We start from the raw sequence: 19,997 nt of genomic DNA on the forward strand, positions 1-19,997 counted from the left end.
GAGTTTGCAAAATAGCTTCATGAAAATGTAAATGCATAGACTTAAGTGAATACTTTAACAATTACCCTAATAGGTACATAAAATGGGCAATGATGTTTTCCAAATTCTTTACAAAGAATCTCACAGTTAAAGGATTTGAAAGTCAAGTGGTAGAATTATTAGTTGGTTAATTAACTATGGAGTACAAATTATAACAAGGAATCAGTGCAATTTCTAATAAGTGGCATGTCATTGATTATTAAATCATAAAAATAGAAAAAAATTTACATTATCTTTTTAAAGAATTTTTCTATTTTCTCCTTTAAATAGTAATTTTAAATCACAGGGATGATGCAGACTTGTTGTAGGAAATTTAGAAACTAGGGGCTAGCAAAGGGAAAAAAATGTAAAAATCATTCATTAGCCTACTACTATTCAGAGTTATGTGCCATTAACGTTTTGAAGTATTTTCTTCCAGTGTTTTTCTATACATACATTTTCTTTTTAACAAAATTATTTTAAAAATACTGCTTTCTGGCCCAGTAGTTTAATTTAATAATATACTCTGAACGTGCATTTTTTTTGTGGAGATGTCCTTAATTTTTCTTCCATGACATCATTTGTAACAATTTTTTAGTAGTTAGTCCATGTAGATATACTATGGTTTTTTAAACAACCTCCTTATTGTCAAATATTTAGGTTTCAGGTTTTCCAAGATTTTGCTATTATAAACAACTCTGTAATAAATACCTCTCTATATAACATGTTTATATTCTTATCTGATTATTTATTTTTGATCAATTTCTAGAAGCCACATTGCTGGATCAAAGGTCCACACACTTTTACTGCCCTTCAGAGAAGATATATTGGTTTACACTCTCATCAGTAGTGCTTGAGAGTGCCTGTTGCATCTTACCTTTCCAAAGTTAATTTTTTAAGAAATTTAAGGATAAAATTATATGTTATCTAATTTTAATTTTTCCTTTTATAAATTCTTTATTTGCATTTATGTTTAGGAAGACCATCCTGATCCTAAGAGTAAGCTAATGTTTATGTTAAAAACAAATCCCTTTATGATCTCATTTTTTAGATTTAGATCTTTAATCCATGATAGTTACTTTTGTATAATGGGTAATACAGGAATGTAATTTCACTTTTGTAAAAAAATGATTAACCTTTATTTTTAGAATAACACATTCTTTCATCAGATACTTGGATGTCACCTTAATTGTATGCTAAATTGTGATATAAATGTGAATTACTTTCTGATTTTCTGTTCTATTTATTGATTTATTTTTGTTCCACTATCACACTGTTTAAAACTATTATATCTTTACATATTATTTTGATATATCTGGTAGATTGAATTCGCCAAACTTACCAAGTACATTCTTTTTTTTAATTTATTTATTTGTTTATTTTTGGCTGCATTGGGTCTTTGTTGCTGCGCGGGGGCCTTCTCTAGTTCCAGTGAGCAGGGGCTACTCTTTGTTGTGGTACATGTGCTTCTCATTGTGGTGGCTTCTCTTGTTGCTCCAGCTCTAGGCGCGCGCAGGCTTCAGTAGCTGTGGCACATGGGCTCAGCAGTTAGTTGTGGCGCACGGGCCTAGCTGCCCCGTGGCATGTGGGATCTTCCCGGACCAGGGATCGAACCCTCATCCCCTGCACTGGCAGGTGGATTCCCAGCCACTGCGCCACCAGGGAAGCCCACCAAGTACATTCTTTATCGTGTATTTAAATTTTCCAACTTTTGCCAACTTACAAAAGGAAATTACATTACATGGAAAATTTGATAGATTTCCATTTATCATTAGAAAAATAGCATTCTAACAAATTTCATTTTTCACATTTAGAAATCAGTTATGGCTCCTTACTATTTTAAAAAATAGTTCTTAGTAAGGTTTTGTGACTTTTTAATCTCTCTCTCTATATATATCCTCCACACATTAATATCTATTTTAATGTTTTTAAGTAGCCTATTATCTGTTGATTCTGAGTAGATTTCTATTAGTTTCACAGTTTTGAGCCATTTGAAATTAGTTTAAAATGTATTATATGAGAGGAAAAACATAAAGGTAAATAGAAGCTAATAAAATTATAAATCAATAAAAATATTTGAGTATTTAAAGAAAGAAATTATCTCTTTTTTGACTATCAACTAATAGCATGTTAAAAGGAAATTTAAATTTATAGTTATTTTTTACAAATTTTCTGATTATTCTTTATTAGTAGTAAATCTGAAGTACAACATAGGAGATGAACGACATTATTTGGCATTTCACACATCTGTAAATAGAAGTGGAATTGCTGAGTTAAAAGATATATGTACTTTAATTTTGACATATATTGTCCAATTTGCTTCCATGGGGATTGTACCAATTCATACATTCACCAGTGATGTGAAAGACTGCCTGTTTTACCACAGGTATCAACAACAAAGTAGGTTATTAAATTATAGGATATTTGGCCAATCCATAAGGAAAAAACTGGCATCAAATTTTAATTTGCATTTTCCTTTTAGCAATTTCTTGTATGTTTTAGGAAATTTTGTTTCTTGTGGAATAACTTTTGAAGTTCTTTGCCCATTTTTAAGATTGAGTTGTTGATCTTTTTCCTTATTAGTTTCAAAGAGATCTTTATCTATGAGAGACATTAACCCTTTGTGATATAAGATGATTTTTCCCTTAGTTTTTTATTTGTTTACAGTGGTGTTTTGTTTGCTTTGTGGATATTTTTTTGTTTGCTTTTAAAATCTAGCCACTTCAGGATTAAAAATCAAATGTCTAGGTTTTCTTTTTGTACTGTTTGGGAAAATAGCTTATATTTAAATCTTTGTTGAATTGAAAGTTTTCTTGAATTGTGAAATAATGTAGGACTTTAAAATTATTTTTTTCAGACAACTATCCAGTTGTCCCAACACCATTTCTTCTACAAATTAACTTTCCCCCATTGATTTGAAATGCTGTTTTATCTATCATGTATCAATTTTCATATGTATGTTAGGTTTGTTTGTGAAGTTTCTTATATTCCATTGATATCTCTGCATCATGTACCAATGCCACAATTTTACTTTCATAATATACGTACCTATACATATATATATATGTATATATATATATATAGAGCGAGAGAGAGAGAGAGAGCTCTGTATTCTCATTTTGTACCCTGCTATATTTCTAAATTTTTGTTATAGCAGTTTTTAGTCTATAGTCTTGGGTTTTTCAAGTATACTCTCATATAATATGCAAATGGTAGTAGTTTTGGCTCCCAATTTTTGTCCTCTGAATTCTTTCTTTTCTAATTATACTAGCTAGTTCATATCTACAATCTGACATTTTGAATAATAGTGGACAGCCTTGTCTTGTTCCTGACTTTATCAAGAATGCCTTTAATGTGTACCTATTAAGCATAATTCTGTCTTTTGGGGCTGAGGTCAATATATTTTATATCCACTTAGTCTTATTTTATCAAGAGTTTTAGTCATCTTTATATATGTGTGTGTATATTTAGATAGAAATAATATGATTTTCTCTTGAATTTAGTAATAGGATAAATTATATTAATATAGAGTTCCTAATTTTGAACTATCTTCGTAAACTCCACTTTGTCAGAATGCACAATTATTTTAACCTACTGCTAAATTCTGTTTGCTAACACAAATATACAATCCCTTTCCCACAGTCTCTGAAAACCCAATGTCTTTTTACAATTTTGATACCAAAACTCAGCTGAGATTAAAACCTGACCTGAGATGATGGGAGACTCTATATTTATTCCATCTCCTTAGTATAATTATCATATATTTTCTGGCAGAAGGGTTCATGTGATTGATTGAAGAATGCTGCCCTAGACCCATTGGGTGATATAATATATGATTGGGGATTTTGTATTTTAATAGATCCCCATTACTTTTTCTTAGTTTGTAATCTTTGGTTTGTATCAGTATTGTACTTCAGAAAGAAACTGTTCTTGTCTCTCCTCTGGAAGAGTTAAAATGACATTAGAATTATCTTTTCTTAAAAGGTAAAACCTTTTACCTTATAAAAAATAGATTCTTGAAAATTCAATCAGTAAAGAGGCCCATGAAATAAGAAGTCAAAGTTCTCTGCTTCTACCTTCTCACTTCTCCTCTTTAATTACTCTTCTGATCACTGGATAACTGTTAAAAATTTGGCGTGTATTCTTACAGAACTTTCCCTATGCTACATACAAACATAATAAAGGAGGGTTTAAAAAATAAAAAGCAAATTTGTTAGTGAGGTTGAATAATTTTTATATTTTTTGAACATTTGTATTTTGTTTGCGAACTGCCTGTTTGTACTTTTCTGCTGTTTTTATTATCAATCTGTAAAGATTTAATATTTTAAAGAGATTAACTCTTGTCTCCCCTACTTTTACCTTCACACTTTTATTCCCTAAAAGTAATCATTGAATCATTGTTAATATTCTATTGTGTATCCACACTTGGCTCTTTTCCTATGTACATATAAATGTAATATCTATCTATTTGAAATTATATATCAGTTAAAAATAAAAATGTCTTATATATCACTTAAAATGTACAAATTATATATAGAACACATTACTATATTATGTATAAACTATTTGTAGTCTACTATACACTCCTTGCTTATTTTACACAGCAGTGAAAAATGTTAGGATCTTTTTAAAGGCTGCAATATATTTTCACTACTCCATTGAAGTACTATTACATTTCTCTGACCTTTATGCTCTTAAAATGCAGTGGAAATTTAGTTCATGAATGTGGGACAAAGTACAAAAAGTAGAACTGCTGACTTCAAATTTCTTAAAAGTTGTTCCAACATTTTCTCAACTCTTAGTATCTTTGCTGATTTGAGGTATCATCAATCTCAAATTATTATCAATGCAATATTAGTATCTTATTGTTTTAATTTCTATCACCCTGATCCCTTGTGAGGTTAAGCGTATTTTCATATATTTATTAGACATTTGGTTTTCTTCTCTGAATTTTCTTTGTATACCCTTTGCCTATTTTCTTCCCTATGGAATTATTTTTCTCTCTTATTTATTTCAAGGGGCTCTTTGTATATTATATGTGTCAACACAAAGCAGCGTTTTACCCAAGCATCTTTAGAAGGCGTTGGATGGCTCTAAAGTCCTCTCTCTTATTTGTGCACTTCCCATCCCTTTGCTGTCTTCTTTCCATTTACCTTTTGGCTAATCTATTTCCTTCTTTATTTGTATCACTAATAAACTGGAAGAGAGTAAGGGATATGAAATTAAATATTTGAACAGGGGTTATGACAACTTCAGTTTAGTTGAAAAGGATATGAAAACTCCTCATTTAATGTGCATGGACGATTTTGTGGGTGGTTCCTCTCTATTTCAATTTTTCATGGAGTGACTTTTTTTCTGAACCATGAATAATGACTGACTATATATTCCAATGAAAACAGAGAACTCACTGACATACTGACAGATGAAATGTAAAAAAAAAAATGCAGTTAGTCATTTGGATGATCTAATGATCAAATACTTCACTAGTTAAATGAATGGTCAGTTACCGAATATTTAAAATATTTACATGACACTCCAAAATAGAAATATTTTCTTTAAGTAGGTGCTGTGCTAACCTATTTTTCATATTATAAAAACAAAAAAAAACCCATAAAGAATATTAATTCCCATGGAAAGGACTGGAGCCGAAAGACAGGCCAAAGTAACAATCTTGGAGGAAGAAAAACAATCTAGAAATGTTAGATCTTTCAGGAAGGCATTTGGATTGCTAGCTCATGAAGATATATAGAGAAGGGAGAAGCAGATGCTTAATAAAATTGTTTAAAACAATAAGTTCCTATATCAATCACATAATCCTCCCCAAATAAAAACTTACTTTCCTCCTTCTCCTCCTGTTTCGTGTATGCCCAGCCATTCACATCTTTCCTTAACGTTTTTATTGTATTTTATTCAGACTAAATTAATAGACTTTTCTTGGTGCTAAACTAACTTTAATAAGAACGGAGTATTTTTAATGGCTTGGCTATATTTATTGATAACCACTGGAAATTCTTGCTTGAGGTAACCATTGAGACCAAGAAATTAAAACTTTTCTTTCTTTTTGTACATCATTAGAGAAAAATTTTAGAAGTATGTCTTTATATTTATTCTTACAAATTATATTATGGAGAATAAAGAGGCTGTCATTATCTATCTAGGGATCAGATTACCTTGCACTTTATAATATTAAAAATACTTATTTGTAAGAGCAATTGTTACATTTTTATTGGTAAACTACTGTTTTCTGGGAAAACTTCATATACCTACATATATATCATTGTACTTCCTTTTTTTTTTTTTCTTGCTCTAATCTGAGAACAAAGATTTTGATATTAGCTGAATACTGTTTGTGGTAGATTCTGTTGCTTTAAACTTTCATTTTATATCTTTAATGTCTCTTGCTCTTGGCAAGTTATAATTCAGGAAGGCGGAAAAATCAATCTTAGTATGAAGAAAGAGTTTGGCAGCCAAGATAGTCCGCATTTGTGCAAACTAAATTTTTTCAACATTTATGAAGATTTAAGAAAATATAGAAAATATTATAGAACTGTTTACAAATTAGGATCTATTGCCTCTACCTTGAATCCTGAGGGTAGATGTTTATCTTCTTGTTTTTTTTTCAAAATCTAAGAAAATAGTACAATGCTTTAAAAATAGTTTATACTGGGCAAATGAATCTTGTCATTTAGAATAAGATAGTCTTATCATGTGTTGGAAATTTAAGAAATTGTTCTAGTTATATTCTGTCAGAGTAAACCTCTATTTCCCACCTGGCTCTTCTGCACATGGGTCATCTGTTTCTATTTTCTGAACTAAGAAAGAGTCAGCAAGCATTGGGGCTCAGTCTGCTCACCCAAAAATACTGGTACATGGTCATAAGGATTCTCCAGCAGTCCTCAATATGCTCTTCTTTGACAATGATTATACTTTACTTTTGGGGCATAAGTGACTAATTAGTGGCATTTAATAATAAAAAAGATAACATGTCATAATGTTATATTACATTCAGAATTAGTCTTTGGGCTAATTTTAATTCAGGTTAATTTTTTTTTTTTTTGCGGTACGCGGGCCTCTCACCGTTGTGGCCTCTCCCGTTGCGGAGCACAGGCTCCGGACGCGCAGGCTCAGCGGCCATGGCTCACGGGCCCAGCCGCTCCGCGGCATGTGGGATCTTCCTAGACCCGGGCACGAACCCGCGTCCCCTGCATCGACAGGCGAACTCTCAACCACTGCGCCACCAGGGAAGCCTTAATTCAGGTTAACTTTCCTTATTTAAAAAAGAAAAAAGTTTGCTTGGAAATGGCAAAAGGGAACAGAAGTGGTTGTTTTGTAGTGCTTCATGAACAAAAAATTGGAAAACCTAACTAATATGTTTTGTTCTCTCAACATATGTTTTTCAGGAATACGAATGGGTTACTAATTAATTACCTAATTAATCGAACAATTAAAGTTCATTCATTATATATCTTTGTACGAAGAGAGTTTCATTCTAGGACAGATTTCTACTGTGGCATGTGACAGAAATAGGATAATCTTGGGTGACATAAAATTCAGTGTAACTAGTTTGTAGTGGCTGATTTAACATTTGACATAGACATCAACTCTGGATATACTGTTGGTTTGGGTGGTCAGTACCTAGTATGACGTGGCAGATGCATGTGTAAAACCTGTATTCTAAATATACAGTCTTTAATTCTCTGAGTATTCTGAGCATGTCCAGATGAGTTTTTAACTTTCAGTATAGTTTTGTTTACCCTAAATGTGTAACATAGCCAACCAGGGCCTTCCAGGGAAGACAAGATCCTCAAGGACCTGTTTAGACAGTTGTTTCTAGAAAAAAACGGTCTTTAGTCAAAGACTTGTCAATCCTATTTTTAAAGATTGATTAGGTAGCTGATTTTTTCTTCCTTCTGTCCTTGGAGAAAATGAAAAATAACAGGTGCTCTTCTACTTTAGACTAACCATTCATATACTTGATGACAGTTAGGTCTCCCTGGAGCCTTCTCTTTTCCGGGACAAATTATGCAAACGCCTTCAGTCTGTCCTAATAGGTCCTGTTTTTCAACCATTAAATCATCTTATTTTTCTTCCCTGTATCTTTTCCAGTTTCTTCAATATCCTTTTAAGAATATAAAGTCTTAAATTTGATACCTTTGCATATATTAGATCGGCTTGAACTTCAGGATATTTATCTCCACCTTCTAAGTCAGAGAGATGCTCACTATGACACACGTCAGTTGGATGAGAGGGATAAGAAGAGAAAGAGAAGCCAGGTGTGCAGTAATATTAGACTCAAGAGGTTTACACAATCAGAAATAATAGAAACTGTGCCTGAAGAAATGTCATAAGAGTTCTTTATAAGTCATTTGAGAAGATACCAAAACACTACAAGTATTATAAAAACAATCAGTTGCTTGTGTTTTTTCTTTGGCTGAATAACCTAAATACCTCTTTTCACTAATTATAATTCTGCAAGAGAAAAAGATTAGTAGGTGATCTCACATAATGCCAAATTCTGGACCAAAAAAATGTGTAATAGAGAAGATGAGAGCTGCTAATTCAAGGAAGGGCATAGGGATTCAGCATTACGGTGACCTCAGCTTAATTAAGAGCTAGAACTACTTTTTCAAGCATATATTAATGCCAAGTGGGGACATCTGTGGAATGTTACACAGTGAAGCTTTATTTTTTGGTTGGTATATGACCAGTAGCAAGAGTGTGATTTTGACTTTGCTGTCCTGGGTTAATGGCATTGCATTGTCTTCTCTGCAGCCTCACCTGGATTTTGGGTGATTGGCATGCCATAGTCATTTCAACCTCTCCATCCTATGAGGGCCAAAAGGAACCCATAAACTTATAAGCCAAGTTCCCCTCTATAGCTATTACTCTGAGAGCAGGTTTCCATTGTAATAAAAACCTAGAATAAAAGCCCTAAACTTTCTAGTCTTCCTTACTTCTACTTAAGTGTATGAGTAATTGAATTCTGTAATTCTTTGATAACTTTGAGCCTAAGGTCTTATCTATGCCCAAAGCAAAATACCTGGCATTTATCCTACTCTCTATCCTGGCTTATGCACTAGGAACAGCTTCATAGCCTCCAGAAGAGAGGAAATTCAGTCACTATAAAAAGATGGTACTGCGTTCTTTCCAAAATTCTCCGTATAGGTCGACAATAAATAATAGGGACCACAACAAAGTCAGCTTATAAGAGCTTTAATTCTCCAGATGGAAAGCTTCATGACTCACCCAGTGCTGGCTTATTTTCACTTTAAGATGGGCTAGAAATATTAATTGGCCATGCCCACATTGAAAAACCACAGGCAGATCTTAGAGGGCTTTTGCATTGAATGGTGTGCAGTGGTGGAATATCTGTATTTTGCACTAACCCCTCTTTGAAAGCTAATGCAGTACGGTCTTACCATTTTTGCAGACAGGACAACATTGTTCTGGTTCATAGACTGGGTTGACACACTCAGGAACTGCGCAGTCTGCTACAACACAGTGAACTTCATTGCTGGGCTCACAGCGACACCATTCACATGGAGAGGGCTAGGAACAAATCTAAAATTAGCCCCTTTTCTCCTATAACTTAATGCTTGCACATTCATATGCTGTCAGAAGACAAAACATCAGTGTTTATACTGGCTTTACTGTATCAACTCCATTTACCATGTGTATGATCACTCTTCCCCCATGGAAGGCCACCTGGACATCCAAGCAAAGGTGGGTTGCCATGTGCAGCTCAGGTTGCCATGAGCAACCAGAGTGCTCATGTATGACTTTTCTTATGTCTTATGTTCCTACTTTTCAAAGGAAGGTTTGGACAACAAATATGTCACCTCCTGGTTTGGTTTCCAGATGCACTTATTGCTCTGCCTTCCTCTGGTAAACAGGAATGACACTGGAGCATGTGAAATAAGTTTTTGCCATTTTTCATTTTATTTCCTAAGAAAGAAAAGGATTACTGAGAAACAAGAAAATAGTAAATGGAGATCCGTACCCTTGGTAGAAACTCCTTTTCAAGCTAACCTAGACTCTAAAGGGCGTTTTTTTCCAATGTGAATTTTAGAGGACATTGCATTTGGGATCCAAACATCCAGGTACTGCCTCTTGAAAGATTTAGTGAATACCTTTCATCTTGCCTCCTTGCTTTTATGAATGGACTAAAATTGATTGACTTAAAAAGTCACTATTGGGCTTCCCTGGTGGCGCAGTGGTTTGAGAGTCCGCCTGCTGATGCAGGGGGCACGGGTTCGTGCCCCGGTCCGGGAAGATCCCACATGCCACGGAGCGGCTGGGCCCGTGAGCCATGGCCGCTGAGCCTGCGTGTCCGGAGCCTGTGCTCCGCAACGGGAGAGGCCACAACAGTGAGAGGCCCGCGTACCGCAGAAAAAAAAAAGTCACTATGTAAGAGACACTCTAAAAATGGAATTGAACAGTGATTAATTTAGAGAAAAAAATTAAAAAGCAGAAAATTTTTGTCTTCACAGTACTTACCAACCAAGAATGAGTTTGGGGTTTTGTGTTTCCTTTCTAGAAACTTTCTATACCACAAATAATCTAAAGCAGTGGCCACTCTGTGACTATCTTATCCTTTATACTTTCTAGGTTTCCCTTCTCATAAAACAGAAATTGAGAATTCTGGAATGAGAACTTAGAGGTCTCAGAAGTTATACAGGTTTATACTTCTCAAAGCAAGCCATTTGTTCCTGGAAAATTCTGTCTCCAATTCTGTGCCACAGTGCCTCACTTCAAAATTGTGTTAATTAAAGTCCACAGCCTTTATCTCAGTGACTACTGTCCATAATGCCTGCCAGCTCTTGTTTCTTCATGAGCTTGACAGTTTGGGTAATACCAATGTTTCTTGACTCAGGTGGTCTGTGAGAGTGGAAGCCTTTCAAACTAATTATTTTTAAATTAATTTTCTCTTTGCTTTCTGCTTGAAGAATGATGGTCTAGCTTTCAATGAACTATTTTACTTTCAAATTTAGTAGAAACAAGAGAATTAGCCATAGAATCTGTGGAAGAAATATTGCAATTTCTTAGCATGGTCAGTAAGTTTATTGACGAGTACAGTTAAGCTCTTTACCATGTGGTTGAGTTGTGTTAAGTATTCCAGAAAAATCTACTGGATCATCCCAAGGGCGGGAAGTTTCCTGAAGCTCCCTCCACTGAAAACCTCAGTAAATTAAGGAAAAGGATTTGTTACCACAACACATTATTTGACGAAGGGGATTTTAAGTGAGGAAACAGCGTGAGAGATGGATATTCTAGCTGCTATACTGCCTCTTATTTTGAAGTCCCAATGTGATATCTTAAATTCCCAAGCAGAATTGTCAGAGGTGTCTCCCTGTTCTTGATTAGTCGCAAAGTATTTTTGCACAGCCTTCTGAAGTACAGCAAGGACTTGGCCTGCATTTATTGCTAACATGAGAGAAAAAGGGAGTGGCTAATATTGTTTCTGTACCTTGCTCTTCCACAGTTGGGATTGTTCTTGCTGTTTCCCTTCTAGCTGAAGGAGGGGCTGATCTATGCAACTCCAGTGGACTGATTTTGGCACTAAAAATCCCAAAGAGCCCCTAGATTTTCCAATGCAAAATGTCTACCTCAGAGTAACTGTGGTCCTTGAGAAAGAGTTGGATAATTAGATTCCCATCACAGACTGAGGAAGAACACCATTCTGACTCAGACAATGTTTTTGAACATTATTAACTACAGGGTATCATGCTAGAGCAATTTCCTTATATCAACTTACTTATTTTTCATAATAACCCTATGAAAGAAGATTTGTTATTACCTCCATCTCACAGAGAAGGAAATAGTCTGAGAGAGGTTCAATAGCTTTCCCAGGTCCTGTAGGCAGTAGGAGAAAGGGCAGGATTTGAATCTAGGCATCCTAACTGCTATATGGTACTGCCACGTGATGGCAAGCATGGCTATTCTATGCACTCCCATCTGAGTAGTTTATTGTCCAATGTGTTGTACACTTCTTCAGGCAGACCAGATCCATAGGAATAACCATTAGCAGCTGAATGATTGATTTATAGAGGATAGATACTTCCTGTTAAAGAGAATTTCACTAACTGGGTTAGTTAGTGCATAGATTATTATGGAGCTGTAGAGCTTTTTTAAAAAATTTTTTTTAACATCTTTATTGGGGTATAGTTGCTTTACAATGGTGTGTTATTTTCTGCTTTATAACAAAGTGAATCAGTTATACATATACATATGTTCCCATATCTCTTCCCTCTTGCGTCTCCCTCCCTCCCACCCTCCCTATCCCACCCCCCAGGCGGTCACAAAGCACTGAGCTGATATCCCTGTGCTATGCGGCTGCTTCCCACTAGCTATCTACCTTATGTTTGGTAGTGTATATATGTCCATGCCTCTCTCTCGTTGGAGCTGTAGAGCTTTTAAACTTTTTGAAAATGTGAGTTCGTAGAAAATTGTAATAGGCTGACGTTAGGTTGCCACGAGGCTCACGTTCTTGGGGACTTGGGCACCTTCAAGTCTTGTAACCTGGTAGCTACACTCATGGTAGTTATCTGGGAGAAGCAATAACAGATAATAATCTAGTAAAGACTCCAGAGCCTCTGCCTGAAAATCAGTGGAGGCTGGATGTGTATACACTGGAGTCCTGAGAAATACTCTGAGAAAGACCTAAGACTATAAGGCTTAGTGATAAAAGGATGCCAGATTTTTAAAAGGGATTTTGAGTAGTGAGAAACATAAATTAGAAAAATTAGACTATCACCCTTGCCATTGGCAACTTCGAATCAGTCCTTCCCTGAACCTGGCTTTATTCGTATACCAGTCTCTCTCTTCCTGGCCCAGAATCTCGTGTCAGAAACATGTTAATTCCTCTTTTGTTATCATTCCGTTGTTTTTACAAAGAACGCCTCTGTTACAGCCTATTTCTTCTCATCTCAAGCCTCTGTGTGCCTGCCTCCGCCCCTCCAAACACTCTATCAGATTTAATCTACTGACCTCACACTAAAGCCCACTCCGTCCGCTCCAGCCTCGCCAAGTCTCTTTCCTTTCAGAAACTGGCCAGTTTGCACATCATTGTTTTCTTGCCTCGCTTGACTTCCTCTGCCACCCCTGCTTCCCACCGTGCTTCTAAAAAGGTGTTGCTTATACAGCCAGAAGTTCCTAGGGGTGAGCAGTGTGCTACTTTGACATGAACATTACTGTAAAAATCCTTCACATTTATTTACATTACCGTAAAAACCCTTCCCACCTTACAGCATAAAACTCTGAAAGGTTTGATGCCTTGAATAAATCTTTACATCTTAAGTACTGAGCTGGTTACAGATTTCCTTTTATCAGGCTCTTCAATGTGATAACTATAGATTAAATCTGAAAATATGGCCTGTAAAACCAAAGATTAAACAATAAAGCTATCCTTAGAGCAACAGAGAACACTGGAACAAGTACTTGAGAAAAAATTATTCTTACTAGCTATTTTTTTTTAGAAGAACATGTGAAAGTATGACCAGTACATGGCTTTTGTCAGTTAGAGATCTGGTCAGTAAGATGATTAAATGACACCATCCTAAAATTTTATACCTGGAAAATCTTTTTTTGAGAAATCTCACAGAGCCTTTTATTTCAGTGAAAGCTTTGAAAAATAAAGTAACATTCAATATATATACGAACATTAACAAATAATTAAAATTACTTTTTAATTATTTGTTAACAATTAACAAATTATTTGTTAACAAATTTGTTAAGAAGTTATTCATGTTAATACAAACGTTAACACATAATTATTTGTTAACGTTTGTATAAGGTGATCTGAATATTATATGTCTGTTATGAATGTGTATGTCATTAGCTTAGTGGTTTTTGAATATCTAACGTGGGACTCTGTTTAAGCAGAAACCACGACTTTTATCTGTAGTTCTCACTGTCACTGAATATATCTGCATGGCAAATCCAAATGCTGTCCCAGCTGTTCCTAAAGTTCAGGGGGTTTCCTGCTAGATACATATTTATTTTAAAATTAATAGAATAAAATGGGGCTCTTTCTAAAATATTGGTTTAGGTGACTAGAATTCAAATCCTCCTCCTTGGTATTAGAATGGAAACATGGCAGCACACATCCTTTAAACTGTGGTTCACTTCTGAAGACCTTGAAGCTGAAATCCCAATGCCACTGACTGTGACTTTTGAGAATTCTAGGAGAATTGGAATTCCAGAACCCAGGAAACAGTAGACTGCTCCGCAATTTAAAGTTACTGAGAACTAGTAACTTAGATTAGCAGAGTGACTGAATAACTCCAGAAAAACAATCAAATATGTTCTTTGTGAGAATTTGTGATCTAATGGGGTCATCAAGTGTTAACATGGGATTATTAGAACGTGTTATTGGAGACTGGTTGCAAGGAAGTTTCCAGATGTTTATAGAAAATACACCCTTGTACTCTGAATACAATGAGACTTACTTATCCATACCTGAGGAGAGGCTGGACGTTTGGTCCACACTGTAATACCTCGTGGCATTGTTATTTATGTGACGGCTGTTACTGGCATTTTGCATGTAGGGTGCCTGGGAGGAAATGGCCACAGTCTGTAAGGTTTGTTATACAAATTCAAACCTCAAAGTGACAAGGGACATGGCAGTGTTCAGCTTACTAGTTTAATTTGGTAAGGTTTAAGATAACAACACTCTTACAAGTTAAGGAATTTTAAATTAGGAAAAACCGAAAAAAAATTTTCATTTTGTTGGCTTCGTTTCAGTGGCTGTGGTATCATGGTTAAAAGCAAGTTCTCTATAGCCTTAGGACTTGAGTTCGAATCTCAGATGCTTTAGTTGTGAATCTTGGGAAAATTACATAGCCTTTCTGTGCATTAGTTTCTTATTTATAAAACAAAAGAATAACAATATTACTGGCCTCACAGAGTTACTGGGAAGCACATAAAATATGTAAGAAATATAACATTATTATTATAATTCACTTGCATACTTAGCTAGTGATGGCTTTCTGAAAAATAATTCAAAAAATATAAAATTGGAAGCACACAACTGTATTTAAAAGAACATTCAGGTTATTTATCTTATTCAAAGTAGTATATGATTGCAGAGGTGGTTGCAATGAAGTTTTATAGGACTTGGTTTGGTGGTGAGATTTGTGGACTAATAGAATTAATCATGTCAGAAACACACTGAAGAAAAATTCTTATTAGAAGCCTCTAGATAAAGAGTAATTGTGAATGGTTAAAATGACCATTATAAATCACTCAGAAAAGAAAAGAAAGGCAACAAACCTATTTTCTTTTCTTGAAGTCTCATCATTTAGGTGTCAACTCAAATGCCCTCTCTCCGGGGAGCTCTTACACGACTATTCCTCCGTCATCTTTCTCCAACACATTGACCATTCAGTGCTCTCGTCAGTTTATGAAATTACCTTATTGATTTGCTTCTATTTGTTTATTTTTATCGGCCTTCCCCATAATGTATAAGCTCCTTACAGTGTACTGTTCTTGGCTGTATTCTTGGCACCAAGAAGATATCTTAGTACATAATAGATACTCAAGAAACCTTTGTTAACATATACGTAATTAATTATGCATACTCTGTATTTTCTTATTTGTTAAACCATACCTCTGGGCAGTTTCACCTGTGTTTATCATACATGGACAGGATTGTGATTCAATAAGATGTTTGCATTTTACTTAAATGTTGTAAAGGGCACTTTGAGGGGGAAAGGTTTCTGATTATGAGTCATGAAATAAATATTTGGCTTTCGGCATTATGGCAATGAATAATAAACTTACTTTCTATAGGTAATTTGAAATTCCTTGAATATCCATCATGTGGATCACCAGTTAAGTCAATTTTCAAGCACTCTACTGACTAGACTAGCAGTTGATGATTACAGACTTTGTTGCACTAGAAAACACCATGATAACTAAGATGAAAATACATGTAGAGGTATTGTTAAAGGGTCTGAGGAAAAGCTAGCCTCATTTTATAGTGTGTGTCAAATTTAATGATTACCTTTTTTTTGTGTGTGTGTGTGTGTGTGGTACGCGGGCCTCTCACTGTTGTGGCGTCTCCTGTTGTGGAGCACAGGCTCCAGATGCACAGGCTCAGCGGCCATGGCTCACGGGCCCAGCCGCTCCGCGGCATGTGGGATTCTCCCAGACCGGGGCACGAACCCGTGTCCCCTGCATTGGCAGGCGGACTCTCAACCACTGCGCCACCAGGGAAGCCCTAATGGTTACTTATTAAACAAAATGATTTTAGTATATTATAAAATATTTTTCAGAAAGAAGCCTTGATTTTTTTTTTTTTATTGGAGTATAGTTGCTTTACAATGTTGTGTTAGTTTCTGCTGTACATTGAAGTGAATCAGCTATATGTAAACCTATATCCCCTCCCTCCTGGACCTCCCTCCCCCACCCCATCCACCCATCTAGGTCATCGCAGAGCACTGAGCTGAGCTCCCTGTGCTATCCAGCAGGTTCCCACTAGCTATCCATTTTACACATGGTAGTGTATTGATGTCAAACCTAATCTGCGGGTTCATCCCACCCTCCTCTTCCCACCCTGTGTCCACACGTCCGTTCTCTATGTCTGCATTTCTATTCCTGTCCTGCCCTGATTTTAGACATGTCCTTTTTCCTAAAGGATGAGTTAAAGTACAAAGTCCAACAAAACACATGCTGAATACTCTGAGAAACAAAACTTGATTCCTAGAAAGTCCTCTGTGAATATTGTTGAAGATTGAATGGATGGATACATAAATGGATAGGATATATTCTTTTTTTTTAACATCTTTATTGGAGTATAATTACTTTACAATGGTGTGTTAGCTTCTGCTGTATAACAAAGTAAGTCAGTTATACATATACATATGTTCCCATATCTCCTCCCTCTTGCGTCTCCCTCCCACCCTCCCTATCCCACCCCTCTAGGTGGTCACATAGCACTGTGCTGATCTCCCTGTGCCATATGGCTGCTTCCCACTAGCTATCTATTTTACGTTTGGTAGTGTATATATGTCCATGCCACTCTCTCACTTCATCCCAGCTTACCCTTCCCCCTCCCCATGTCCTCAAGTTCATGCTCTATGTCTGCATCTTTATTGATAGGATATATTCTAAGTGCCAAGTTTTAGCATAGTAACTATATCAGTGGCTTTCCTTCTGTCCAAGTGATAGTGGGCCTTTGATCCACGTGGCACTCCATTTCTTTGATAACAGGTAAAAATTTTCAGAGAGAACACAGCGCAGACTGCTTTTCCAAAAACTTCTTATTAAACAACTATTTAAAATCTGATCTCTACCAAGGAAATGATTCTGCTTTAAGAAGCACTCTTCTCTTAGAGATAATTTATGGCATAAATTTCATCACTTTATGGAACAAATCTCATTACTTTCAGACTCTGAGAAATTTGGAAGACTCTATTTCAAAGTTGCTGATGTCTGTCAGAAATCTCACTGTTCACTTCATTAAAATATACATTAAATTACAGAGTACAAGAGTATTTAACATCCACTGCCAATCCTGTAGCCAGTAACTTGCATGTGGCAGATGTCACCTAATAATCAATGGGTCCAATGGATTTTAACCAAAATTCACAGTCATCTGAAATAAGACCCATTGTGTCACTGATTAAAATGCCCCTCATTGTCGTATGTCTAATGGGGTTGTGGTGACCTCTTCAGTGATCTGTCCTATTGATTGGAGCATATTTGAAACACTGAGGTTTTAAGTCTAATCAATTTATGGACATAGAGCTGGAACTTCTTTATGAATTTCAATACTGCTGAAGCAAATAAAAAAACAGATGCATAGATTTTTTTTTTATAATCACCTCCATTGGTCAGCAAATGTGTATGATTGTATCATTTGAGTAACAAGTTTAAGTAGTAGATATTCTTTCTGAGAAGTTGGTATTTTGATAATATATGCTGGAATATTATTTCTAGGGTATCTGTCAAAAACTACTTCATGCTTGTTGAAAACAGAAACATTTTAGTCAAGCAATTGTAAAGAGTGCACATAGCTTTGCCCATGTAGATACAGTAAACTAGGTAGGTAATAAACTAAAATTCAGAAATGATATAAATTTTAAAAATTATTTATTCAGCATTTTTATTAAATGTGTATTATATACAAGATAATGTATATATGGTATACTAAGATGAACTCCATAGCTAGCCTTCCCTCAATAAATGGCAATAGTGACAATCTAGATGTCTATAAAAATAAGTTTTGAAATGAATTGATTATTTATAAGAATAACTGATGGTACTATTATAATGGAAGACAGAATTATTAAATTTAATCCTTCTACTCATTTGCATTTACTCTGAGCTAATGTAAAACACAAGAATATTGCAAAAACAGTTGATGAAATACCCAGTCTAAAATTATTATCAAGTACAGAAAGTTTACTCATTCTTTAAAACTCATCATTATAGTTGCAACACAACAATGACATTATATTAATGTTTTTTTCTCTAAAATATTTTCTTCTAAAAATTTATTTAAATATATTTTGGCATTTGTTTTAAGGACAGGCAACTCTACAATTATATATTGCGTATTCTGATAAACTGATGGTATATAGAACCATTTTTTTAATCTGAGTATTTTCAAGGAGTTTTATGACAATAAAATATAGCTTTTTCTGAAAAATGAAGACCAGCATAGAGAAAAATAAAATATAGATAAGGAGAAGGTAAGCAAAACCACTCTTCAGTTGCAATCACAGATGTATTTTTTTAAGTAGGCAAATGCACACTTAAGAAGAAATATCAGTGTGTATTTAAGAGGAAAATAAAGGATGTTTTAGTTGCCTCTAAGATCTTCAAAGGAGAACCCAAAGGTGTAGACAAAGGCTAGCAGATTCAAGATAAAGATTTTGATAAAGTACTGATATCACACCTATACCTGTGAAATAGCTTAGAAAAGCAGCAGTCTCTAGTTCTTCACTGATACTCTGGATTGACAATTGCTTTTAGTACAAAGGTCTTTGACAAGGAACTGAATATTTCAAGTACAGCCTGTATGTCTCCATGCTAAGGATGTTCCATTTATTACCCATTTATGCAACAAGGGAAAAGTGAGCAACTGCATAACTTCAAAACTTTCCTGTTGACACTGTGAAGGACAGACTGTTGATATCAGTTAAAAGCCTATCATCTACAACAGCATTAAAATAAGGTCATGTGTGGGTGGGGGAGAATACATCACCGTGAGAATTCTACAATGTGAAAGTTCACGTAAGAGACAAATACGATCAGTTCTATTCTACAGGAAACACTGAGCGAAGGTGATAACAGAGAGGGCCATAAACTCTAGCCTTCTAGCCTTGCATGGATGATACTGAATTCACGGCTTTTCAGGGTCTGCGGGGTGGGGGGTATAGGCACTCCTATACAAAAATCCATTTGTATTGGGAATGCCAGTCAGATTATTACTTAACAAATCTTTTCTTCATTTTCCATTTACTAGTAATATTCTTTTCCATGTTATAAATAGAGTAATTAAAAATTAATAAAGTGCTTTATAATTGCTAATATTAAAATATTTTCATTTTAAGTCCAAATAGCAATTTCCTACTGTATTTTATACTACATTATTTGATGCTTAATTCATAGCTTACACCTTATTCCACAAAAAAATATTGGAATGGCTTATGGGCAATAATATGAAAGAATATTGTAATTGAAAATTACAATATTGTAATTGAAAAAATCTTGAGTAATTTCTTGATTAAACCTTCTGACTTTAGTGTGTATCTTTTGTGCAAGTAAAGCAGAAGCAGTCAAAACTTTGTAGCTGTTTATAAAAATTGTTAGTGCTACGGACCAGTGGAATTCAGCCCAATTCCACTGGGCTGAATGGCCCAATGGAATTCAGCTATTGGATAACGTAGAGTAGGCACGTTTGGAGCTTAAGTCCTGCCATCGAACACTGTTGTATTACCTTGGACAGGTTATTTAAACCCACTTGACACTGG

At 35.1% G+C, this 19,997-nt stretch overlaps 1 protein-coding gene across 1 annotated transcript in view; it reads right to left on the minus strand.

Annotated features, from left to right (window-relative positions):
- VWC2L (von Willebrand factor C domain containing 2 like) overlaps positions 1 to 19,997 on the minus strand; it is a 148,826-nt gene that overhangs the window by 115,929 nt on the left and 12,900 nt on the right. The window contains exon 2 of the mRNA XM_060015552.1: positions 9,438 to 9,567. Within this exon, the coding sequence (XP_059871535.1) occupies positions 9,438 to 9,567 (130 nt within the window). The remainder of the gene's footprint in view (positions 1 to 9,437; positions 9,568 to 19,997) is intronic.

The sequence above is a fragment of the Delphinus delphis genome, chromosome 7 (assembly GCF_949987515.2).
Source record: "Delphinus delphis chromosome 7, mDelDel1.2, whole genome shotgun sequence".
Taxonomy (NCBI): domain Eukaryota; kingdom Metazoa; phylum Chordata; class Mammalia; order Artiodactyla; family Delphinidae; genus Delphinus; species Delphinus delphis.